General features: G+C 53.2%; 1 protein-coding gene across 2 annotated transcripts; it reads right to left on the minus strand.

The window, feature by feature from the left end:
- Positions 1-1206: 1206 nt before the first annotated feature.
- Positions 1207-23534, minus strand: PDGFB (platelet derived growth factor subunit B). Of its 2 annotated transcripts, XM_059846468.1 has the most exons (8): positions 23404-23534; positions 17542-18427; positions 10864-10960; positions 7584-7667; positions 6885-7090; positions 5119-5260; positions 4556-4722; positions 1207-3365 (listed from the first exon to the last, which is right to left on the minus strand). In XM_059846468.1, the coding sequence occupies exons 2-7, from the start codon at positions 17695-17697 to the stop codon at positions 4586-4588; spliced, it is 822 nt and encodes a 273-aa protein (XP_059702451.1). In that variant the 5' UTR covers positions 17698-18427; positions 23404-23534; the 3' UTR covers positions 1207-3365; positions 4556-4585. The 2 variants fall into 2 exon arrangements, with proteins under 2 accessions (XP_059702451.1, XP_059702450.1); XM_059846467.1 differs by lacking the exon at positions 23404-23534 and having other exon boundaries at positions 4552-4722; positions 17542-18538.
- Between the last annotated feature and the right edge of the window lie 2054 nt (positions 23535-25588).

Here is a 25588-nt window from a genome sequence, read left to right on the forward strand (position 1 = left end):
GCCCTGGACAAGCAGCTGCCAGACACCAGGCAGAGGGTGGCTCCAGGTGCCAGGGCTTGCAGCCTTTCAGTGCCAGTTCATTCCAAGCTGTTAAAAGCACAGGCTGCACTTGCATATGGGGCTGCCTGGGGACCTCCATGGACAGGCAGTGTGCTGGACCCTGGGACACCAAGCCCTTCCTCCCACTCCCCAGTCCAGGATGATGCTCCCAGGTTTCCTTTGCCTTGTACCCCTCTTTGCACCCTTTTTTTTCTCAAAGTCCCTGCTGATAAGCCCTCAAGCCCAAAGAAGTCTTGTGCCAAAAATCTTTCTTTTCCCCGAATTATCCTCTGAAGATCAAAGTGGGGATTGTGATTTTGCCTGTGTTTTCACTCTTTGGGGCAGATAGAGCTCACTGTTACTCCCTCTCTTTGGGGGATCTGGGAAACAGGTCATCACCCCAAAATGAACCGTGTCCAGCAAGGTGCACACCTGTGAGCATTGAGCTTGTCCTTTAAGGACATCCTGGATTACTCCTACACACTGCTGTCCCCAGGTTTACCACTGAAGCACAAGTCTCTGCTGGGGTCTGTGCTCCTCACAGCAAAGCAATGGACTGAGGGTGCTGTGCATGTGCTGGGGGGATGCCAAAGCTGAGGCACAGGGGAGGACCTGCCTTTGCTCCCCAGAGCATGGCACCCAAATCCAGATGTGTGATACCTCCCTTGCTGGGAGGAAAGGGAAATGCAGCGGCCTCTCTGACCAAGGGAAGGACTGCTGCTGTCTAGACTATGAGACTAAGGAGGGAAGGGGCCAACTGTTTGTACAGCTTTGGGAAGTGTAAACAGTGCCGACTGTCCCAAGCCCTTCAAAGCAGAGGAATCCGGAGATGGGATGAAAGCACAGGGAAATTCTGGCTGGGTGTCCTAGCAGAGCAGCTGAGGAGAAGGGGACCTCTTCAAGACAAAAATCCCAGTACCTGAGTCATTTCAAACCAGCCCAAGTGAGGAAGGAGGAGCACAGCATGGCTGGCCATGGGCAGGGGTGTGCGTGGGCTCTCAGGACTTTCCCAGCTTTGGTTGCTTCTCTCTGCAATCTTAGAACAAGTGTCCTGAAAAGGAAACTGGAGGGCCCTGGAAATCCTGCTGTGCCCTGCAGTGAGCTGGTTTGGCCTCTGCTTTTCATTCAGCTCACAAAAAGAAAGAGAAAAAGCTGTTCAAGAGGTGATTTCCTTTTTTTTTTTTTTTTTTTTTTTTTTTTTTTTTTTTTTTTTTACAACTTTAAATACAGTACTGAGTATAAATTAATCTTACATTTAAAAAAAGGCAAAAAAATTTAAAATAAAATAAAACAAAACCTCACCATATTTACAAACCAAAAGAAACAGATTTTGGAACAGGGTAAGAAAGTGTCTTAAGACTTGAGGGCTTGGGGCTGGTGGGAGGGAGCAACGTGCTGTCTTGGCAGTGGTATGAGAAGTGCTCTGGGCTTGCAGGAGGCGAGGACTGGCTCCCACCACAACTTGTAACAGCTCCCAGGCTGTGGCTTTGGCTACTTTCCCCATCTCCTCCAGAGCTTTATCCCACAACAGGGGTGTGTGTGCGAGGGGAGAAGCGCCATGTGATTGCTCTGGGCAGGCATTTTCTTCATGCATGCAGCACCCAGCACAGCACAGTCCAAGACCCTGACTCCAAGGTGATGCTGGGAATTCCCATCATATGTAACCATTCTGCTAATGGTTACTGACTATTACCTGTGCAAAACCAGCCCTTGCCCACACAGTCATCCTCCCTCCTTGAAGACAGGCAGTGGCCCAGGAGGAACTCTGTAACTGACCCTCCAGTTGTTCTCTGAGTCCTCCTCACTTAGAAGAGCTCATTTCTGTCTCAGACAGCTGCTGCCAGCTGTGAAGACCATCCTTATTTCTTTCTCTATACCTACACCGAGCTGTCCACATCATGGATCAACTTCCAAGCTAAGTGGGTTGGGAATATTGGCAGGGAAAGATTAGTGGAGGCATAGAGTGCAGGACATCCAGGAAGGGGTTAAAGACCTCATGGGAATGACATGATCCTGCTTTCAAGACCACAGAGCAGGCAAGGACAGCTCACTGAGATTAAGTCATGCTTCTAAGTTTGGCTGTCCTTGGTCTTGTTGTGGTGCCACTTCATCTCCTGCAAGGAAGTTGTGCTGGGGAGAGGGGGGTGGTGCAGAGTGAGAGAAAAGGGTAACAAGAAAGAGAAAGATCAGATGTGGCCTCTGCCTGCCTTGTCCCCGTCCCCAGCCTTGCAGGCACGTTGCAGTAACAGTGTGCTTTTCTGCCAGCCCAGCGAAGCCGATGCACCCACGTGCCTCTGAGCTTCCTGCCACTGGGGAATGAAATCCATTTAAGAACATATATATATATATATTTTTTTTTTATATATGTATGTATAAATACACATACACACGCACACACATGCACACGTATATATATATATATATACACACACACACATGTACACACGCACACATCCAGAGCGAATTTAAAAAATAATTTGAGTCCGAGCCTGGAAAGTTGAATTCTCCACCAGCATGTGCAAAGATGGCTCTCCTTGGCAGGGGCCGGGGGTGTGGAGACGATTCTGCCGCCTTGTGCTCCTTCCCCATGATCCAAACACCTTCCAGTCAGCACCAGGAGCAGGGGAAAGAGGGAGTGGGGGAATGCATTTGGCTTCTATGTTTTGTTTCTTTGCTTGTTTGTTCTGTTCCCCGAGATGTTGTATACTTTAGTGGTTTTGGTTTTTCTTTTTAAAAATAAAATATACACACGCACGTTAAAAATATATATCTGTCCAGGTAGGGCGATGAAAGTCCTTAGTGCATTTTCCATCGTTAGTCGCCACTCGCAATCTGAGATTTGCCTGTTGCCAAAAGGTTGGTCCAATGCAAGAGTAGATCTCAGCTGGGCCCTCCCAGCCTCACCAGAAGCATGAGGGAAAGGGAGAATATTCCCCTTCTGGCCTCTGTCCATCTGTTTTTCTCCTTTTCTCGGAAGAAATTGGACCCGCTTTCCTTTTCACATTTTCCATCCTGTCCTCCATAGCAGGGAAGGAATTGTCCTGTTCTCATCACAGGTTGTGGCTGTTGGCATTCACGGTTTTATTTATACTTTGTTCTTTTCTCATACATATATGTAGGTCATCCTTGTCCTTTTGTGTGTGTGTGTGTTAAACTTTAAAATTATGCTAATAAATGAAAGGGAGGCTTTGGTGGGAGAAGGTCCACTGATGGAAAGGGAAGCACCAATTGCCGTCTGAATCAGACGTCGAGGCAGATGGACAAAGAGGAAAAGTTATCATTCCAAGGACCCCATGGGGGCTATACAGCAAATATATTAAATAAACCTGGAAGGGAAACAAAACCAGACACAGCATTAGAAAATGTAACCTTTTGCCCCCTGCAACTCCCCTCCTATCCCCTTCTCTCCTCTGGAACTATTTGTGCCAAAGAGCCAGATTAGAAGCCTGGGCGGACTTTTGACCTCCTCTATTTTTTTCCCCTGAACAGCTTGAGCCAGAGCTGAGATTTGCATGGGTTTGCATCATTTCTACCCTGGGAACTTTAGGCTGGCCAGGAGAATCCTGGGACAATCAGAGCCCTCGTAGTGCTAAGCGTGGGAATCCCAGTCTCAAGACACTGCTCAGTGCCCCTTGTCCCCAGCTCCTGAAATGCCACACATGGAAGCCTGCTGTCCTCTCTACCGGGGTGAGGGGAAGTGAATGCGAAGTGGTGGCCCAGGCTTATTCAAGCAGCTGTAGCAGGGCTGGAACTGCTGAGCTGTGGCCCTGTTAAGCTGTGTCACAATTCAGCTCCCACCATTCTGCACCCTGACTACTTTCCCTCTTTTCTGCACCTCTTCCTCTCATGGGGAACCAAGGCTTAGCCTCCTTTCGCTTGTACCAGTGAAATTCTTCTGGTGATGAGGGAATTACTCCTGTTTACACAAGTCATGGAGAGAAGAATCAGACCCTGGCCTGACAAAGTCCAGATCTCTTGCCAGAGATTCCAGTTCTCCTTTCCCCGGTATGACCTTTCTCATGGCTTCCATATAGGAGAGTGATGAACCAAAAATGTTGCTGCTTTTCAGACTTTCTGCCAGCTCAAGTAAGGAAATAAAAGGAAAAGGGACTCCTAGAGCAACATTAATTCTCTGTTTTCAATGGAGAACCAATAGACAAACTAGAACCGGAGTTTCTCCACAGAAGAGATGAATTACCTGGACCCGGAGGGGATTTAGGTGCAGGGAGAAGTCAGCCTTGTTCTCTGCCTGAAAGGGAGGCAGAGAAAGGAGAGGGCGGGGCCTGAGAGCAAGGATGGCTGCAGCATGATCATTCCAGCTTTGCAAAGAGCCTTAATTCCATAAATAGAAGGCACATGTTGGCACCCAACCTAGTTCTGCCTCCTCCGTCAACCCAGGTTTTGTCCTGCAGCAGCCCCACACAGAACGAGTGGCCAGCGGTGTGGGAAGGGTCCAAGATGCCATGTCCCAGGAGGACATCTCTCCTGAATGGAAAAGCAGCTCGCTGTTACCTGCCTTGTGCTCTCTCTTCCCCTGCCAGCACTTCTATGCTATGAGGATTTCTTTCAGCACTTTCTTATCGTTGACATGCTTGTACTTCTTATGTTTCCTCTTCTGTGCCGGCGGCCGGCGTACTCGCCGCCTCTGTGAGACAGCGGCTGTGGTGAACGCCGGGGACAAGCCTGCCAAGACAGAGGGGAGAGTGTCTGTACAGCCAGGGGCAGATGGCTCCCGTTGAAATATCCTTCTCCACACACTGTCAACAAAGAGCTCTGCAACAGCAGGACCACAAGGCCTCTTTCTGTTCTTCTGTTCCTTGTCCTCTGTTCTCCACGATCTCTGCCCTCTCCCTTTTCACACCATGCCCTTCCCCTCACCTCTCACCTACCCCTCCTTCTTCTCCCTCTGTTTCAGCCCCTTCCCGGCAGGCAGACATCCTGGGAAAGGTCCCTCAGCTGGTATAAACCAGCAAAGGCCCTTGGGATTCACTGGAGATTGAAACCAGTGGAGGTCTCTTTTCTCTCTGCCCAGCCCCTCTTCTCACACCTCCCTTCATTCTACCCATGCCAAGATCTTACGTCTCTGCTCCCGTGGCCCTGGACGAATGCTCCTGGGGGGCGGTCGGAACACGGCTTCACACCGACACTGCACGTGGTCCTCCAAAGGCACAACGACTTTTGTGAATTTTGGCTTCCTCTGGACAAATTCGATCTTGTTCACCTATTTGCGAGAGGAAGGCAAGCAAAAGATTAGTACAGCCACAGCTCCCACTCTGTAAAATTAGTCAGTGTCAGTTCACTTTACTCCTGGCTTTCTTCCTAAAGGGTCAGGAGGTTGCTCACAGAGCCCTGCTCAAGCTCAAAACTCAAACTCAGACTCAGGGGTGATGTATGTGGGATGTCCCTGGTTGGTTCCCCTGATCCTAACTATTGACAGAGCTTAAGCAGGATGACTGGTTGATCAGAGGCACAAACATGGAACATGCAGGACACGCCAGCCTGTTTCTGACAGATGCATGGCAGAGACCTGAGGCAACCAGGATAATTCCTGCAGGAACCTACAGGAAAGGCAAAAGGAGAAGAACTCAGGTCTGAAGCAAGCTAACGTAGCCTCACCAGCTCTGCTGAGGCCTGCCTGAATTTGTCTCAAGCTCTTTAATAACTCGCAGGGCTGAAGCCCTCGGCTCTTCATAGGAAAGGCGGTGCTCTGGAAATTCCCCCGGACTCTCCACCAGTGCTGACTCAGAGGGAAGACTCATTGCTCCACATCCCACCACAGGGCACAAGCTTTCCAGGGGGTCCTCCCACTCCATCAGCAGCCAGGCCTGACCCCACTCAGCTTATCTAACAACTCTGCGGTCCCTGAAGTGCTCCACAAGCTATAAATACTCACTCTGCTGTGCATCTGGGATGGAATTCCTCTAAACCCACTGCCCCCAGCAGCATCCCTCAGCCAGCGCCAAAGCAGCCAGGCTGTTTATCTTTCCTTGAAAGCCCACTCCACACGCTTCAGACCACACGCTGCCTGCTAGACAAACACTTCCAGCCAAACAATAGAGAGACCTCTGTCCTCAAAGAAACCATTTCCAGGTCACTTTTTCAGGCTGGCTTTTGACCTCTCACTTGTTTTTTTCCAGAAAAACAACTCCTGCTCCCCCCCATTTTTTCCTTGTTCAGCCTGGCTTTTCTGAGAAAGGAATTTCCTGATGAAAAGGGCTGTGTGTGAATACAATCTCTCCCAGCCAACCTCTGCTGCCTGCCCGCCTGCCTGGGGGAGTCTCTCATAGCTCAGGCAGAGGATTAGTACGGGATGAATATTATTTTTAAACAAGCTGTCTAGGAGGAAGCTGTGAGGAGATCACTGGTAGCTGTGAGGGGAGGATCAGAGCAAGAGGTTAGCTGTCAGGTGTCTGCTGGTTGATGGAGCAGGCTAGGAGGTAACTGTGGGCTGAGAAAGAGAAGCTGTTCCAGTGCACATCTTGGAAAGAATCTGCAGCAGCAGTGGGGGGACGGAGACTGACGCTGCAAACCCTCCTATTTTTGCATCAAAACCAGTTCCTGCAATGAAAGCACCTGTTTCTGCTGCTCTAACACAGCGGACAAGGCTGCCTCGAGCCCCAGGAAGGGCCATGGTGTGGAGCTGCAGATGGGGACAGTGCCCTGTAGCTCTGCCTGGTGACAGTCCCCAGCTGCTGGACAGCACCAGCCCTTCAGCAGCTGGCACGGACGTTACCCAGGCCAGCGGCTGCAGCGCCGCGTGGCCACACAGAGGGCACAGATGGCTGCGTGAGCCCCGCCCGCGTGTGGCTTTGGGGCGCAGGGATGGCGGCGGGCGGGACCCTCACCTGGACGGGCCGGACGCGGATCTGCGTGGGGCGGCACTGCACGTTGCGGTTGTTGCAGCACCCAGAGCAGCGCTGCACCTCCACGCAGGGCGGCCACACCACGAAGTTGGCGTTGGTGCTGTCCACCATGTTGCGGGAGATTTCGAAGACCACCTCCCGTGTCTTGCACTCCGCCAGGACAGCCGTCTCTGCTGCTGCCAGAGCATCTACGGAGGGACAGGAGAGAAACGGGGATGAAATGGGCTTTGCAGCTGCCACCAACCCGCCACAGCCACCTCTGCTGCAAGGGAAGGACCCCACATGGCCCTCACGTGCACAAGCACACACGAATGCTCTTTCTCTTTCTCCCACCCCTCTGCCTCTCTCCCTGTACAGAGCCATGCCCTGTGGAGGAAGCCCCAGTACAGTGATGCTTCCCACTGCAGCCCAGACAGCGGATGACACTTTAGAGCAAACAAGCACTGTTGTGATTTAAGGCAGAGCCGTGCACAGAAGTCCAGACTCCCTCTCCTGCCCTTCCAGGGTGAAATACCCTGCTCCCACTCCAGGCCCAGACACTCATTTTTATGCCTCCACACATAGAAGTGCACTATAGCCTCCACCCCTACATCTGTATCTCAGACACACATCTGGACCACCCATAGCTGCTCACCCATGGCTGCTCCCCACCACTCACAAAGTGCAAGACCCCCAGCTCACCTAGGCTTCGTCGCTCTCGAGACAGGGCCACAGGGCTTTGATCAGGCTGAGATGCATTTAGGTTCAGGCTCGAGCTGTCCTGCTCTGCAAAGGGGAAGACAAGACCTAATAGCACCAGGTAGAGGCAGGAGAAGACAGCAGGCAGATCACCAGGCAAAGTGCAGGGACATGGGATAAGCCACGGACCCAGGACGTCATGCTAGGTGTAAATCCACAAGCAAGGTCACAGCTGTTCTGGGGCACGGACACTGCTTGCTCAGACTAGGCAGCTCAGAGCAACAAGCCTATCATGAAAGAGGGGACCCTAGTCAGGTCTGGGAGAGGAAAACTCCAGCTCAGGCAAGATAAGGCTCATGTCAGGACTTTCTAGTGTCAGAGAGGAGTTGCAGAGAGATTCAGATTGGCCAGCTGAGACCAGGATAACACCAAGGAGGATCAAAGACCAGACAGGACAAGCAGAACACTTGGTATTTAACACTGAGATGCCTTGCTGGGATGGCTTGGGACTGGGAGAATTGGGAGGTGAGAGGGCCGGTGAAGGGGGGAATGGGTAGTAGGTGGGGTGCTTGCTTTCTCGCTCCTAGCTCACCTCAGGTGCTCTAGGTTAGAGGAGTTTTGTGACAGAAGAACAGAAAAATAAAGTTAAAATTACTTGTCCTCTAGACTACTCTAAGGTAAGAGGCAGGATCTGGAGGTGGTTCAGTCGGCGATGGGAGAGGAAGACCGATAGCATTCAGGCCAGCCCTCAGCAGTTCCCTCCCAGCCCACTGCTTTTTCCCATAGGAAGTGCTGAATAGAGAAATGCCCATAATCCCCATGGAGCACTCCAACACGCAGCCCCTCCTGAGCTCGGGACAATGGCTGTGCTCGGAGATAGCTCCCACCCAGCCACAGCTCTTTCCTTCTCTAACCTGCTTTAGCAGCTGAAGGAAACTGAATGGACGTCAGCATCAAGGGAGCAATTTTCTTAAAGGGAATTAGGGGCCAGTGGAAGATCTCTGTTTATCAGATGTGTGGTGGAGCAGACTTCCCTTACCTATCATGTCCCATTCCTCTTCCTCAGCCCTGCCCTAGTGCAGCCCTCTCATAAAGGGAAGCGAGGATTTGCTCCCTGCTCAGGTCTCAAGCAGTTGCTGACAGATTTGGGGTGAGTGCACAGAGGCTGCATTCAGAAGGCAGGAATCAAGTGCCTGTCAATGAGTAGTCAACATTTACGTGTGAGGTGGATAGGCAGACACCCTTTTAAGTGGCTGGAAAGGTGTGATCAGTTCTAGGCACCATTCGTCTCACCCTCAGGCAAGCTCCCAAAATGAGAACTGGTGGATCACTCTTTAGAAGGGCCTGTAGTTCTCTTTGGGCTGGAGAAGGTGTCTGCATGACTGGTTTACATGGGCAGCCACTGCTTTGTGGGCAACCACAGTCAAGGAGATGACTCCCACTCCACACACTTCTGTTGCCGGGTCTGCAGTAGTGCCCAGGGTCAGGAGAGCACTGTCTCAGCCCATCTGCCTCCTGGAGCTGCCTCGTTCTGGCTCCTTGTGCAGGCAGTGGAGGGAAGCAGCTGTGACACACACAGGGTGCACAGACAGCACAGGGAATAGCTCCAGCCACTTTGGGATTATTTTGCTCACACACTAATTTGCTAATTCCTCACAGGGCAAGAGAATGTCAATGCTCCTCAGTCAGTACCTGGGAACAGATGAGAGCCACGGGGTGAAACAAAGAAACAGCTTCACAGCACCACTTTTTGTTTCCCGGACCAGCCTTTCCTATCTGGCACCTGAAGTGAAACCAGTGACTCAAAGCTCTGCAGCCTTCTCTCATCCCCTGGGCTTCTGGAGCCAACCAGATAAGCCCATTTTATTTCTTAATCATGAGGCTGGTTAATAGCCACGATAGAGATGTATCTGTTCCTTAGACACTGGGCCATGACAGATTGGATGCATCTTCTAAGCTGCTCCTTGCCCACCCCTCCATCCTGTGGCATTTCATCAAATGAAGGTGGAGGCTGCCTTTGATGTGCAAGTTGAGTTGATGAGAGGAGAGAAAAGGGAGCAAAAAAATAGCAACAACTGTTGACTCAAAACAACTCTGTTGAGAATCCTGTCCCTCCCTCCTCTAGGTTGTCGTTCTACACCCTGGATCAGTACTGAAGACATTTGGGGGTGGGGGGAACCAGCCTGGGACAATCCAGCAGGGCTAATTTTGGAAGTTGCCCCATTGTGTGGCTTGTGGACAAGGAGGAGGGAGCTGGTGAGGGCAGGGAGTGGCCCTGGCAGTGGTGGGGAGCCTGGTCGCCTCTTTCTAAGACAAACAATAGCTGAATGCAGCTGGTGCCCTCCCCCTCGCTTTCCCCCCTGCCCCTCCAGGGCCGTTTTGAAAGGCAGCGGGAATGCTTTTGAGACTGCGCCAGTGGTTGGACTGGCATAGGAAACAAAAGCAGGAAATTCTGTTCCCCCGTAGATAGTGTCTCGGCAAGGATTACAAAGCTCAAAACAGACAAAACACGAGAGAGAAGTCGAGCTGGGGGGGCTGGGGGACGACGGGCGGGAGCAGGGTTAGAATAGAAAGGAATTTGCTCTGAAGAGACCGTTTATAAATAAATTCCTGGGCCAGCCCAGCCGCCGTGGCGCGTGCTCCAGTTCCCACACGTGCCGACCCCTCCACGCTTCGCCGCTCCCGCTGCTCCCTGCAGCCAGCCCTGGCCAAGTGACCCCGAGGCCATGCAGCCCCCGGAGCTCTTATCTGCGGGCAGGAGGTGAAGTGACACTACCCTGACTTAGCCCCTGTCCCGTAGCTCACCCACGGACACGTGCTCTGCTGCTCTTATCCTAAGGGCCTCTGGGAGCCCGGGGCCTTTTGTGGACGCCAAACCTGGAAACCCACTCAGCTCTTTCCTCCTCCGTCACCCTATTTCCACCTCCCATTTTGTGGCCTTATAAACTGATCCTTGCCCAATTCAAGGCCTGCTGACTGAGCATCTCCCAGGATGAAGAATGGGGATCTCAGCTCCTTGCACACACCTTGCCCATCTCCCACCATTTTTGGAAGCCAGTGTCCAGACAGTTAGGAGATCTAAAAAAGCATCTAGATGCCTCTAACTCCCGTAAGTTTCAGGGGGACTAAGCCTGTAAACAGCCAGGTCTTGGCTCCTGAGTGGTTCCTATATTTATAATGAAGTCTGTTGATAGTGTGCCTGCTGAAAAACTGAATATCTCCTCCCAGTCCCCCCAAAGACTTAATTAAAAATGGAGGAGTGTTTGGTGAAGAGGAGATTTACCTACGGAGTCTATCCGCAGGGCACGCTGGAGGTCACTGATGGAGCGCACTGAGCTGCCACCCAAAATCTCGTAAATGTCTTCAGGAATGGGGTCCCCCTGTCAGTAAATAAAAACAAAAGAAGGGGAGAAACAAGCATTAGAGAGATGATCTGCAAGTCCTGGCTGTGTCACGGAGCAGGAGCGGGGAATCAAGCACAGGGGAGACATGACAAAAACAGCGAAATGCAAAGACGTGCGTTGTCTTGCACTGGCTTTGAAACCTTGAGGGCTTTATTCCTCATGAAGACGTGAACCTGAAACCTAAGCAAAAGCAAGAGAGACCCTCTTGCTGCCTCTTACAAAGCTGTCAGGACACTAAAAAAGCCCAAAAAGGCTGTGGAGCAGAGCCCTGGACACTATGCAAGCAGCCAGCAGGGCTTCCATCTCTGGTGGTGTATGACTTCTCCAGGTGGCTTCTCATTCCTGCTGCCTGCAGTAAAGGCGTTTTAACAGACTTCCCTTACACTATCAGATAAAACCTTCCTAATATTTCCCTCCGTTATGAAACTCCTTCACGGGCTTTGTCAGTTATCGTGTGTGTGTGCGTGTGCGAGCGCGTGTGTTCTCAAACCACAGAGGCCCAATAACATACATCATTTGCATACTCTTTTTTGAGGAAAAAACAGGCGGGGGGTGGAGATGAAGATTGACCTTCGCGGCTGAGGCAGCCCCAGCGTGAGCCTGCAGTGAAATGACAAAAGCTGCAGGGAGGTGATGGGCTGAGGAGCTGATTTGGAGGAAGAAACATATGGGAGTTTGGATGCCATTGCACACCAGCACAGAAAAACCTTAAGTAAGCAGGTGTAGCAACATCAGACAATGGGCCAAACACAGAGTTTGTGCAGGCAGGTGCAATGCCATCAGTCTCTTGGGAATTTTACTCTGGCACTAGGCTAGAGCGGGCCCCAGTGACAGCACTTAATAAGAGTACAAAGGAGTGGTGTGGGAAAGCAAGTGCTGATTAAAACATACTTCCGAAAGACTGGAAAAAGAGACAGAGGAAAGGACTGGCCGAAGTGTTTGCTTAGCTCCCAGCTCTCTTCATTCAGGGCTACTCAAGCGGAAAAGCTGCTCTTTCAGCCGGGTGCTGGACGATGTCTGAGGCACAGCCCTCCGTGTGTCCCTGTAACTGAGAGGAGAGCTTGGCTTGTGTGCCTGAGAAGCACAGGGATTTTCATGTGGGTTTTTATGGACAGTTGGTGGCATGTGTGTGGTCCTCCGACTGTACAGCTATTCCCTCCCTGCCTGCCTTCAGTGCTGAACATTTTCCTTCCGTTTGCAGCAGAGAAAAGCCACCAGGCAGGTGGCTAAACGCTGGCTTTAAACCTTGAGGGCTTTGGCCCAAACCTGCAGCCACTTTTGGATGGCTGCTTGAGCCTGGCACTCTCTCACACGTGCCTGTCCTTGGCCACCCACCGTTTGCTTCCATAGTAGGACAACAGGACTGCTCCCTCCTCAGCCCTGCCAGACCACCCTCTAATACCATAACTTTAACTGGGATGCAGTGATGTGAAGGTTGCTGCAGCCCAAGGAGGTTCAGAAACCTCCTGAGGAGAGCTGCAGAGCAGAAAACACCAGTGTCCTAAACCTCTCACAGCCAGATCCACCAGACAGCTTCAGTCAGACCGAGCTTTCCTGCCCCGCTCCACCCCTGTCACTGCCACATCTCACCACAGATCTGGCTGTCTGCCTGCAGCAAAAAGCAGATATTACATCCCCAGGCATTACTTCCTCTGTCTCTGAGGGAGGGGGAGCGGCATCAGTGATGAATGCACAGCGAGAGAGAGACTTGTATAATTTAGGGATCACTGAATAGCTGTGAAATGAAGATGCCTTCTGACATCTCCTGCTGCGTGAGGAAGAGAGGGACCAACAGCCCAGTGCTGGAGAGGCTCTGCAGCACTTCCCTGCCTTGTGCCACACGCATTTACTGGAAGAGGAATCATTTGCAATTCCCAGTACTTGCAGTCAGAGCTCAGTGCTGGGTGGTGAAATTGCAGGCTTTCAATGTTTGCACCTGTCAGCCAAATGCGTTTGTGTACAAATGCTGCTCTGCACAGATGCCTCTGGACCTTCCTGACACTTAATACATGTAGGAAATGGAACTTTATTTTAAACTCTGGCACTTGCTGGGGGGAGAGCGTGGGCAGGTGTTACGAGACTCAGACTTGGCGACTTTGGAAGCGAGCTGGGAGTTGTCACCTTGCTAACTGAGCAGGAGGAACAGATATGAATCAGGGATTGAAAATGCAGGCCCTCAGGAGCCATACTCCTGGTGACTGCCTGTAGCAATAAGCTCCACTCCCTGCTCATGGCAGCAGTTTTAGATGCCAATTTTTTCTTGTTGCAGATACTACCAGCATGGCTATGGTGTAACACCAGCCCACACGGCTCATAATCCTGTCCTCCTCCCCCATCTTTGTAAGGAAACTCTGCCAGTGACAACTGCAAGCCTGTGAAGCTCCTTACCTTACCCTTGTAAACCAAGGCCAAGGCTGGCCTAAGAGCAGCAACAAACCTGAGCTGCCTGCCTTGTCCTTGCTCCCTCTGGGGTCTGTCTCTGGGAACAGCCATGCCTCTGCCCCCCCACCCCAGCCCTGTGCCTGGGAGGCTCTGAGATGGAGGGAGCACTGCACACACCCAGGCTGGGGCACCTGTGGGATGAGACTCAGGGAAGCAGAGATCCATCAATCACCTCCACCTAATCCCATGGGGTCAGAAGGTAGAGGAGCATAGCAAGAGGTGGGATCCCCAAGAGACCAGCCCAAGCAGCTGGTGCTTTTCCTGCTCAGCAGCTCCTCTGGAGTTATTTATCTAACACAGGTTAACAATCTCCTTTTTTAACTGTGCGGCAGATCAAAGAAGACTTTTGTCTCAATGGAGTATTGGCTGTATGTCAAGTGCCCCAAGGCCTGGCCTCGTATTCCTGCGAGGCCCTGAATTCTTAGAAGAAAGTTTGTTCTTCCCTCCCTCCTGCTCCCCAGTTCCTGACTCTGACTCTCCCCTGAGTCGCAAGGGCACCCCCCAATCTGCCAATCCCCAGCCAGGGATGTTCACTTCCCTTTCTTGTGCTGCTTGCTGGTGCTTGAGGGGCCATGGCACACCTGACAAAGGCAGCAGAGCAGCTGCTTGCCTGCACTGTGGCTGTTGCCCTGGAGCCTCTCAGCACATCAGCTTTGCTCCCCTCCTCCCAGATGTCCAGCAGCACTGTTTGGCCACTGCAAATAAATGCAGGTGCAGCAGTTCCCCTGTTCCCACTCCCCACACATGCACTCTCCCAAAATCTGTCTCCTCCCTAGCCCCACCACCTCTTGCTCTGGAGTTTTTTCCTAACTTATGCTTTTGAGCACCAGGGATGCTGAAAGATCCCCTTGCCATCAGAAGCTGCCAAGCTGGTGCAGGGAATATGAGTGTTGTGGTCTGCACCCTCTGGCGAGGGTTTCACAGCCACGCCTGAAGGTGTGTCTCCTGCCAGGTACAGAGGAGGAGGAGGAGGGAGCAAAGATTGTGCAACAGGCAGGGAAGGCAGCCCCTCAGGGCTCAAAGAAATCAGACAAGAATACTCCCGAGGTGAGGACTCCTCCAGTCCCTTTTTCCAAGCTGGTGTGACTGCACACAGAAGGACAGAACCGTGTCAGTAGCACCAGTTCGTGAAGGGAGGGGAAGCGCCCACCTATTCGCTCCTCTGCCCAGGGAAGGAGGGCTTTCTGAGCACCTCCACACCGACCATGGCAAGGGATCTTGGCAGCAGGGTCTCGGGTGATCAGCCAGGCAAAAACCCCAAACAAACAGATTTTTTAATTCTCTCTGAAGCTGATGTTTGTACCCTGAGGGGAGACTCCACTGCTTTCCCTGGCAGAGGGCAAGACCAGCAGCACCTGCCACTAGCACTTCCCTGGCACAGGGCTTCCACCCTTCCAGCACCACTCCTGGCTACAGGGGGATGCTGACAAATGCCTGCCAGAGTACTCTGCAGAAGGTACAACCCTCTTCACATGAACCCCCTCCACCTGGAGTCACGGCTTATGTTTTCCCCTCTTAAAATTATCAAAGAGTGTTTGATCTAGTCTGTGTTCCTAAAATACAGCCGGACCTACCCACACTTTTTCCATTTCAAGGGGGACTCCAGTGCCCCTCCACACTCCCCCCTCATCTCCCCTGCGGGGGCTGGAGGCATTTCCACCCCCAGGGCTGGTTGTGTACCGGCAGCACTGGAAAGAGCGCAGGAGCCCTGTCATTCCCTCCTGCTGCTGCACATCAGCTGACAGTGAGAGGGAGGCAGGGACGACTCGCCTGGCTCCTCCACAAGCTCACCCCAGACGTGTCATCCATCCCAGCTTCCACTGCTTTGTCCTTGTCACTGCCTCGTGCTAGGAAGACTAGGGAAGAACGCCGGAGCCTTGCAGAGGAGGATGCAGTGGGGAGCTGGGTCGAGGGCTATAAGCAAGCGGCCAGCCGCACCCCATTCCTTGGGAATTCCAGAAAGTGCTGCCAGTGGGCTTCACCCCGGCACAACCACGGCTGGCTCAGCCCAGCTCTGTAAATGTTGCAAGGCAACTATTACAGCCCGTGGGGCAAATGCAAATGGGTTTAGCATCCTCACTTCCCAACTGGCAAATACCTTCCCGCTGAGGCTTGTACTCCCTCCGGCTGGAAGAGCTCCAGGGCCCTCCAGCTCCAGATGGGTGTGATCAAAGCGGGAGAGGGACTCAGGAGGCTCCATCTCTTTGCTCAGGGCCTCTGCTGATCTGGGGAGCTACTGCTCCTCATGCACTTTCTCTGGCATGGCTGGGGAGGAGCTGCGAGCCCCTTTCAGAGGATGGCTCTGGTTCAGCAGCCTGGTGGGAGCTGTGCTGCCTGTGCCTGGTGCAGAGGGTGCAACACACTGCCCTCAAAGTAACTGTGAGCACTGGCTGCAGCCTGAAGCATCTACCCAAGCAGAAACGTTCTTGGCTCTCCTGTCGTACAGTGACAAATATCACAATTCCTCCCATGAAACCTCGGGCCAGAATTGCCAAACTCTAACTCTACTAGCCTGTCATAGAGCTGTGCAGTATTTCAATCTGATTATGGCAACTGAGGAACAGCTCCTTGGGATCAGACACTTCCATCTTCACCCTTTCCAGTGCCAGCCCTAGCTGATGTTTCATGCAGCATGGGAGAAAGAGATCTGAGCCATCCACAGAGGAAATACCATCCTCTGCCTGAAACAGGCATGACCAGAGCTGGGTAGCCCACAGCTCAAACTGCTTCCTTTTGCGGCTGGGGCAAGGGCAAAAGGGGCCCACAGCGAGGTGACGTGATGCTTTGCACCCAACCTCTTCTTTGCCATCTCATGAGGGGTGCACCCACTTACCCTGCCCAAAAATGAGGAAGGAAAAGAGAAAAATTATGCAAAGAAGGGAAAGTTTTGGTGGAAGGATATTTCCTGCCCCTGACAATCAAGCTGCAGATCCAACCCACAGTTTTGCCATCTTGGGTAGAGCTAAAGTGGGAACCGAGCCCTGTATGGGAATGTCAGGGGCTTTCTGATCCCCTCAATCTGCACACAATCAGATGATGAAATGTGACAGCAGAGGTCAAAGGATTTGGGGGTTTGAAGCTCCTTTTCCTCAACCAGGGCTGGGGATGAGGCTTCAATTTCCACATAGGGAAACCGAAGTGGGCTGGGGGGTTTGTTCAAATCCACCACCTGGCCCTTACCCTCTGCTCAGCTTCTTCCTGAGCAGCACATTCAGGACTGCTGGGCATGATGCTTGCATGACCGTGGAAGCCCAGCAGACACTCACCTCCTGCCCCTTCCCCCAGCTGGGCACACACCTTGCTGAATACCCATGCCACTCAGTGTCGGTGCCATGCCTCTGCTCGCACCGTCCCCTTGCTCCCCCTTTCCAAAGCCCCACGCCCTATCTCCACTCCCCCCCCCGGCAATGCCAGGGTGGATTTCACACTGTGCGTTATTCCAGAGGCGTCAAGAGGGTCCCGGTCCCTGCTGCACCCGCACTGCCGTGATGCCAAAATCACGGGGTGGGGTGAGAGGCTCGAGAGAAGGCACCGGCCCCAGGGCGACAGCCCTGGGCAAGGCAGGGCAGGAAGCTGCGGGTTCCCCGGGGCTCGCCAGCAGCATCCCTGCTCCCACATTAACTGGGGCCGCTTCAGCCTGGTCCCCCCTGCCCCTGCAGCCGGGGGCAGACACGGGGGTGGGTGTATTCCCAGGCGAGCCCCCCTCAGCGGGCCCGTCCCGACGGGAGCGCCCGCTCCAGAGGGGTGCCCGCTCCAGAGGGGGTGTTCACTCCAGAGGGGTGCCCGCTCCAGAGGGGATGTTCACTCCAGATGGGCGTTCACTCCGGAGGGGTGCCCGCTCCGGAGGGGTGCCCGCTCCATCAGGCGCTGCCCTCCGGGGGGGAGCGGCTGTCGCTGCCCGCCATTAGCGCGGCCGGGCCCCGCCGCAGCCCTTCCCGCGGAGCGGGGCCGGGACCGCGCCCCCGGGCTCCGCGCCCCCGGGCTCCGCGCCGCTCCCCGGCCGCCCCCGGGCTGCGCCCGCCGCACCTGCGGGCCGGAGCCGCCGCTGCCGGCTCTCGCCCAGCGCGGGGCTGGCAGCTCGGCAGCACCGCCCGCTGCCCGCGGCGGTAACTCACCTCCATGCGGGCCAGGGGCAGCGAGAGAATGAACGCGAAGACCACGCCGAAATTCATCCCGACTCCAGGCCCCGCCGGCTGCGGGCACATGGACGGCGAGCCCCGGGAGGGAAGCGCTTCCCGCAGACAGCCCCGCGGCCGCCCGGCCTCAGGCATCGAGGGCGCTGCGCGTTCCCATGTCCCCTGCGAGCCGGGAGGAGGTGGGAGAGTCGCAGGAGCCCTTGGAAGAGGACGTGGAGGTGGTGGTGGTGGTGGTGGTGGTGAGGGGAGACAGAAGTAATTCTTGGTGACTCGCCTGCCTCTGCGCTATCTCATAAGCCCGGTGGGAAAAAAATGCAGTCCCTCGGAATTATACACATCCAGAGTCTGGGTCCCCCTTGCCGCAAGGGATGATTCAGTGGTGCCTTTGGCTAGGTGGTCCACATGCTATTCTTCCTCTTGGTTTTCTTCCCTTTTAAAAAAAATGTGTACCTGTAAAAGCTTTTACATGCAGGTAACAATGTCTCAGTGTTCTTAGAAGAAGGTGCACAGAATAGTGACTAAAAGGAAAAAAAAACTTTTCCAAAGTTTGGAGTGAAATCCAAAAAATTAAATCTTCTTCCTTAAGTTGTCCTCTTCTTAAAATGCTCCTTTCCTTCCTTTTTGCCACTTGCTTTTTAGAGAAAAGTTGCCAGTGTGCACTGAATTTCTTCCCCTTACATTAGATTCTGGCTCGGTTGCCTTCTCGTTCCAAATGTTGGCAGTCTGCTTGGACGGGAGGTTTGCTTTGGGTTTGGAGACAGGTGAGAGCAAATGTTTTTGCTCTGGGTTGTGAGTGTGTGTTTGTGTGCTTGCGCTGAGCCTTGACAAGCCTCAAAGCGGAGCCACTGTTGCTGCCTCCCGCACTCTGTTGCAACAAGAAAGGAAAAACAAACAAAAAAAAAAAGGCAGAAAAGGTAAAATTGCAGGAGGGGTGAGTGAGCCGATAGGTCTTTATTTTCTGCGAGCTGCAAGAGAGACTAAGCTGGTACTCGGGGCTGCTCCTTTTATGAAGGAGAGGAGATGGGTGGAGCATAACTTGCCATCCTCCTCTTTGGCTGGGTATCAAGGAACAAATCTAGTGAGGGAGTAGCAGTTCATTGCTGACAAAATAAAAAGTGTGTTAATTTAAATGATAAATTAATTAAAAATTACTAATGCTGCAGCAACCTGTATAATGTGGCTTTAATATCGCGTGAGGAATGGGGACAGAAATTCCTGCCTCCTCGGCAAGAGATAAGAAGAGAGGAGTTCCCGGCACGGTAGTTTGTTCTTTTTTTTGGCCCCAGGTTCTCACTGTTTCAGTCTGGAGCCCTTTTCTCTAAGCTTCACTCGCTGCCTTCCCTGCCCTGCTACACCACTAGCTCCAGGGAGAGAGATGACTTTAATATCTTCACATCTCTTTGTGTGCAGGGGAAAAAAAGAAGCCAGAGAAATTTACACGTTGCTATAAGACAATCTGGTGTTGCTCGTGGCACCCGGAGGTATTTTGCTGCATGATTATCTCCACGATGTAATAAACATCTGAAGGGAAATTAAGCCAGCAGATATTTGCTGTGCGGGGAGAGGGATGGGGAGGGGAAGGCTGCTAACAGGTGAGTTCAAGAAGGAGTCATATCCTATTGAAAAAACACCCTCTCACGTCCATATGAGTGATCTCCCGGCGCAGAGCACACTCCAGGCACGAGCAGGAGGGATCTCTGCACCATCTTTGTGCAGGCTCGTATCCACCGAGACATTCCTGCACCGTCATGCACCGCAGGCGCTCGGCAGGCGCTCGCTCTGAATCCCAAGCATCTCCCCTGCTTTTCCTATGCTACGCACACGCTTCTGCTCGAGCCGCTCGCATGCACAGCTACGTGCAAATTTTGTCTCATTCACACATCCCTAGGCATCCATGTGTTCTCCTTCACTCTCGCCCTCTCTCTTCCCTTCTCACATACATACACCCACTGGCATACCGGTGGCCTCATCTCACAGCATCACACATGCTCCCTCAGACTCTCTGGGTGCCTGCAAGTCTCCTGCAGCCAACCCTCCCTAAAACACACGGTCTTGCACCAGCGCTCCCATGTGCACTCTCCAAAGTGCCCGGGTGCAGGAGGAGCAGCCGCTGGAACTGAGCAGCAGGCAGCCCCTCAAATGCTCCTCTGCGGCAGGCACCTGACAGCACACCCCAGCTTGGCTAGCTATGCCCCCGAACCTGGTTTTGGTCTCATGGGTGTGGGTGTTGTCAAGAAGCACAGGGACACAAGGAATACGGGGGGTATAGCTAGCTTAAATAGCCTGGGTCCTCTGGGGCAGCATGTCAAGGTGCTCTTGGGTCACAAGGGATCACCTTCACTCACCCCAACCCAGAAGAAGAGTGGGCAGATTTCTCCCCACTTGGGGAGGTGGTCAGAGCCATGTCAGCTCCAAAGCCCAGGCCACCTGAGGTGCATGGGTGCAGGGATAAGGAAGGTCCTGGGAGTGCCTCACACCAAGTCTCAAGTGGCTTGGTTCCAATATTGGAGCTCAAGGGGAGGAAGTAGAAATGCAAGGCATACCTTTGCTCATTTCCACCGCCAGAGACCTTAACAAGACTTTATCTTAGATGCTCCAGCCATGATAGCCCTGTCCCACCCCAAATTCCTCAGGACGCTCTTAGAATTCCCCTCATTCTCCATCCTGGCCCGCCAGCAGCGTACCAGCCATTTCAAGTGATGATAATTTGGCTCTAACCCCCCACTGGGGTGGAGCTGCAACCCTGATGTCCACCTGGGTGCTGAAACACCTTTTGAAATCTGTAGAGGGCTTTAAAAAATGGTTTTAAAAGGGCCTCGGTCCATGTCACTTCTTTCCAAATGGCACCAGCCAAAGAAACTCTGTAGCCTTGGGCTCCTTAGCAGTCAGCAGGGGAAAGGGGAGGATTTGAGAAGTCCTTCTATGTCTGTAGAGGGCTCTGGGGACAGCTGGGTCCTGAATGTCCATGACTCCGTTAGGTATTTAAGGTTCCCAAGGGGTCACTGGAGGCCCAGGTGCCTTTTGAGGATCTCTCCTCTCAAATAAGCTGGGATGGCTCCACCACCTTGGTGCCACCTGTGTGGGGAGTCCCCCATGCTGTAGTGGCTTCCTGGCCAGGACAGAACAGCCTGCGTGTGGGAGGGCTGATCAAATTCCTCAGCAGGGAGAGATATTGCTGCCAGAGAGGAGAAGGTCTCAGCAGAAAGCTAGCAGGGACTGCTGCAAATTTCTTGCTTGGTAGCAACAAGAGCTGCTGCAGGGCCTGATTTTGGGGGAGATATGGTGTGCTTTTTTTTTTTTTTTTTTTTTTTTTTTTAATATCCGGCTCTATTGCATGCTAGATGGAATAGAAATAGAGTTATTTATTTTCATGTGGATGATGCTGGGCAGTTTTTAGAAGCTCGACATCAGAAACAAAAAAGCTAGTCCCTGTTGAACCTCCAGACAGCAAGGAAGAGGATGTTTGGAATTTGACTAATCATCTACCTATGACTCTGCCTGGAAATAGAGCAAAGTGATACTCAAGCTGCTCAAGCTTCAGCAGTTTTTCTGGTTTTAAGACAGGGACAGATTTTTCTCTAGTGATGTCTTTACACTGGCTGGGTCTGTCTCACTGGCACTGAGTTTGATAGGGGTGCATGCACCTAAAACTGCTGTGACCTGAGCCTGCTGGGGCCTCCCTTGATTCTCTTACTTCTGTGAAATTAGTTTGAGATCAGTCCCACAAACCCCTAAAACTAAGGGGGATAACTGGATGTCCCTCTCACCTGGCCTGTGGGGTAGGCACGGAGGCCTGTGGGGCTATTGGTGTCCCAGATGTCACAGGTTGAGTTTGAAGCCACCATGGCGTATATTGGGAAGGTATTTTGAGGCTACACGAAGCATCTGGACCATAAAAATGTCCCATGAGAGCACCACGACTTGACAAGATCTGGTTGCAACTGTGCTAGCTGGCAATGGCCCCGCAGCCAAACCACAACAAAACAAGATTTCCTAAGAGCCTGCACCAGGATTTCTTATTAAAACACTTTCACCACCACTACAGCTCTCAAACCTGCAAACAGCTGAACTCATCTCCCTGGTTATTCTCTTATCACTAGGGAGGAGAGCAACACGTGTCTGAGGACAATAGGCAGTTCCTTGCTGCAAGGCTGCTCTCCCCTCATCTCGCGTTGATGGAAAAAATGATCGTACTAGCCGCCATCCACAGCAGCATGGAGTGAGGGGTGATTTTTGTTGTTTTTTAATTTATTACCTTTTTTTTCAGAGGGGGTAGGTAGAGAATTATGAAACAACAGGAAGAAAAACAGGGCTTACAATGGAAAGCAAGACTCAGTCTGAACAGCTGAGGTGTCTCAGCCTCTCCATGATGAGTCCTATTTTGAAAACAATCAATGGAAAGAAATTAGGAGGTGTTGACAGCCAACGTGTAGTCAGCCCGCCCACTCAAGGTATCTAACTTAGGTGTTGCTGCCGCTCCGGTCTCGGAGTTCAGGAGAAGGATGAGCAATCCCTGCGCCCACGCCGGGGGGCTGCCGCATCCGTCAATGGAGGGGAGACGCCGCGGCAGCGAAAGGAGGCACCTGGAGTAAGTTTTACACCTCGTTTACACCCGGAGATCCGCTCCGTGGGCGAGTTGGTTTTACAGCAGAGCCCCCGGCCGAGCGGGGTTTATCCCGGCTATCCCAAGACATGAGGACGGGGTTACCGTGCGTAGCCCCCGCTGTGTTTTACGGCCTTTGCCCCAGAGGTGCTGCCCCGACTTCCCATGGACTGAGCTCGGTTTAATGGAGGAAGAAGGAGGAAAGGAGAGAGGCCAAAGGAAGGAGACAGACGGGCAAGGAGCTCGGTGCTTGTATTTGGGGCTGGAGAAAGGCAGAGCCTCAGGGTACCCAGGGCTTGCATAATTTGCCTTCCCGCCCCTGGCACTGGCAGGGAAAATGCTTTCCAAGGATGAGTAAAACCCTGACAGAGCCAGCGGCTCCAGGGGAAAGGGAAGGTGTCACCTGGGGAGCAGGCGTTTGATGGGACCTGCCAGGCTTTCCCTGGGAACCACCTCCTCTGCCTGTCTCTCTCCGTCAGAGGGATTCCCCCAGCCCCTCACCACCTCCCGCATCTCACCCATTCCTGGCAGGGACCTGGCAGAGAGGGGAGGATGGGGACGGGGACGAGCATGCAGACATATGCAGAGGGCAGAGCCCAGCCCCTGGCAACGGCAGAGGGGGAGTGGGCTTCTGTCGGCCGTGCCTTCCTGCCCCGTGCTTTGAGATGAAGGAGAAGGCAAAGGCATTTCACATCTCTGCGGATGTGCAGCTCGAGCAGGATTCAAAGAGAAAAGGCAAGGCTGGGGGGCACTGATTTCCCAGCACTTTCCCGTGTGCACACACGTTCCTGCATCAAGTGGGGAGGAGGGGATGCAGCCTTCTCTGATCACACTGCCATGTATTTCTCCCCCACCCCAACCCCCAAGTTTAGGGTAGAAGGGAACGATTTCCTTACACTGGCAACCATCCATTATGTCTATGGATCTGCTCCCCACCCCATTCCCCCTCTCTTTCCTGTTTTGATGAAAGGAAAAAATGTTCTGCTTTCCTTCTTTATTTTTCCAGACTGGTGAATAGCACTCAAAAGGAATTTCTCTCCCTCCCCCCTTCCCCTCTCCCAGTATAATAAATACATACGTATGTGCGTGTGAATGCACCGCACATCGCAGGTCATCTGTTGTTTTTCAAAAGGCATATACTATTTTTGTTTCCAAATTGATTAGGTGGGCAGCGGTCCCCCTTTCCACTGACACCACCCCAAACACTGCTTCCCCAGCCCTCGCCCTCTGCCACTCACCGTGTCCCCATCCTTTGCCCCCGGGTCCGCAGCGAGCGGCGGTGGCGGTGGCAGCAGCGAGAAGGAAGCTTTGCTGAGCTGGAGTAAAAATAGCCCCAGCAGTTACTCAGCTCAGAACGTAACATGACTCATGTGAAACGAAGATGAGGGTCGAAAACCAAAAGCAAGCGGCTCTCCCCCCAGCCCAGCCCCTGCCACCTGCTGTTGCTGCTCACGTCACAGAGCAAAACCCACTCAAAGTGCTCCTTGCCGGGGGTCAGGGCATCAGCCAAGATGGAAAGCCCCGCTTGTGCTACCTGCAAGAACTGGTCCTCTTGCCTGCACCCGTCTGGTGGGACTGACACCAGCAGCAGGCGGGTTTGGTGATGCTGCAGCCGACTTTCAGCTCATTTAACCTCCCTTAAGCTGCGGGCCCTGGGCAAAGCTGGCATCCCACAGACACAGCAGGACCAAACACACCGCAGGGGCACCCTTGTACCAGCAGCACAACAGCACAAGTGCAGCCAGGCACCCCAGTTTGCTGTGCCTGCCGTGGCCTGAGCCTGGAGAGACCAGCGAGGTCATGCCTACCCATAGCCCACCCTGGCACTGGGCTGGGTGCCCCCCGTGCCCTGAGTGGGACAGCAGCGAGGTCATGCCCACCCTGCACCCCACCCTGGCACTGGGCAGGGTGGCCCCCGTGCCCTAGGGGGACAGCTAGCCCCCGGGGGTGGGTGGGAGAGCAGCACGCCTGGCCTGGCAGGAGGCAGGCTGTGCTATCTTCTGGCCTGTGTAATAAAGGAGGGAGTTTAAAAATAGCCTTTGAGCTGCAGTGCCGGAAAGGCAGTGAGACGTATAGAGCGGGTGTGTGTTTACCCTACACACCCTGGGGCTGCCGCCCGCGGCCACGGGGACCTGCCCCAAAGCACGGGCACCACTCACTGCTGCTCGCCTGGCCTGGCAGTGCGGGGCTGAGGGCAGCCCCGAGCGCTGCCTCACAGGTGCCTGAGCTGCTCAGAGGTGCCCACCCACCAGCCCATCCCAAAGCCATCTGGAAGCGTGGGACATGCACCTCTCATCCCCCATGCCAGACCAGCGTGATGTGTGGCTCCTCCACCCCCGTATATCCAGACAAAGTGGCATCTCTCAGGACAAAGCTTTTCAATAGATCCCCTGCCCTCTGCCCTCTCCTGAACAATGAGAAATCAAGGAATATTGTCCGAGCTGAATAAAAAGATCTAAATTTAGAGTGTCTGATGTGTTCTTGGTTTCCTGCCATAACTCCCCTCCTCCCCATCCTCCCTCTTCATTGCTTGCTTAGCCTTATGCACAGAAAGGTTTCTGATGGGGTGAGATCACCACCAGGACCCTGTCTCCCCAGTGATGAGACAGAGGGGAATTCCAAGTTTGACTCTAGTCTCTGTTTTTGTAAGACAGGGAGGAGGGGAGCACACTGGTTTTTTCCTCACCAGCTTAGATGTGCAGAAAAGGGAGGGAAACCTAAGATCAGGAGAGAGGAAACTTTCTCTCCCACTTCAGCCTCCTCATGTCATGGCCCTGACCTGCCCCGTGCTCTGTCCATATGTTTCCATCTGCTCATGGCATCCTCTCCTACAGCTCTGCCACGGCAAGTCCCCAGAGCAGCGCTGCCCCTGTGCTGTTCCTGCCCAGAAGCCCAAGCCTATAGGACCCTCAGTTTCCTCACACTTTCTCCAAGTGGGCCTGGCCAGAAGCAAGAAGCTCAGAAAGAACAAATAAAAGCAGAAAAAAGCCTGACACAACCCCCAAAAATGCCCAGGGGGGAGGGGAGAGGAGGGGTGTTATCCAGCAATGTACTCCCTATGTTTCAACAAGGGACTCCCTTGGGTTCCTGCCTGATAAGTCTGGGTGTCAGGGGAATCTATTCATTTGTTTTCTTTTTTAAACAAAAAGGCCTTCCCACAACCACAGCGAGGAGGGAGCCAACACCTCTTGACAAACAGACATGTCTTAAGTGCACACATGGGAATCCTCTCAGCCTTGCTCCTGGAGAGGAAAAAAGCCTCGACTGTGTGCTGACCACATTGCTCAGTGTCAGTGGAAAGGAAAGCCTGGGCCAGCAGCATTTTCTGCACAACGATGGACACCAGCAGCTAACTCAAGCTTGCCAGCATGTCTGTGGGGTGTCTGGAGGTACAGAGATCTTTTCCAGTAGTGGAATCCAGGC

Source organism: Haemorhous mexicanus, chromosome 5, assembly GCF_027477595.1.
Source record: "Haemorhous mexicanus isolate bHaeMex1 chromosome 5, bHaeMex1.pri, whole genome shotgun sequence".
NCBI classification, from domain to species: domain Eukaryota; kingdom Metazoa; phylum Chordata; class Aves; order Passeriformes; family Fringillidae; genus Haemorhous; species Haemorhous mexicanus.

Excerpts from the sequence above, each read along its gene's own strand:
- PDGFB (XM_059846468.1), bottom strand. The coding sequence starts at position 17,697 with ATGCCTGAGGCCGGGCGGCCGCGGGGCTGTCTGCGGGAAGCGCTTCCC. Across the intron at positions 5,261-6,884 it reads TCCGCGTCCGGCCCGTCCAG|GTGAACAAGATCGAATTTGT; the intron begins GTGAGGGTCCCG and ends TCTCGCAAATAG. Across the intron at positions 4,723-5,118 it reads AGGGCCACGGGAGCAGAGAC|GCTTGTCCCCGGCGTTCACC; the intron begins GTAAGATCTTGG and ends CTGTCTTGGCAG.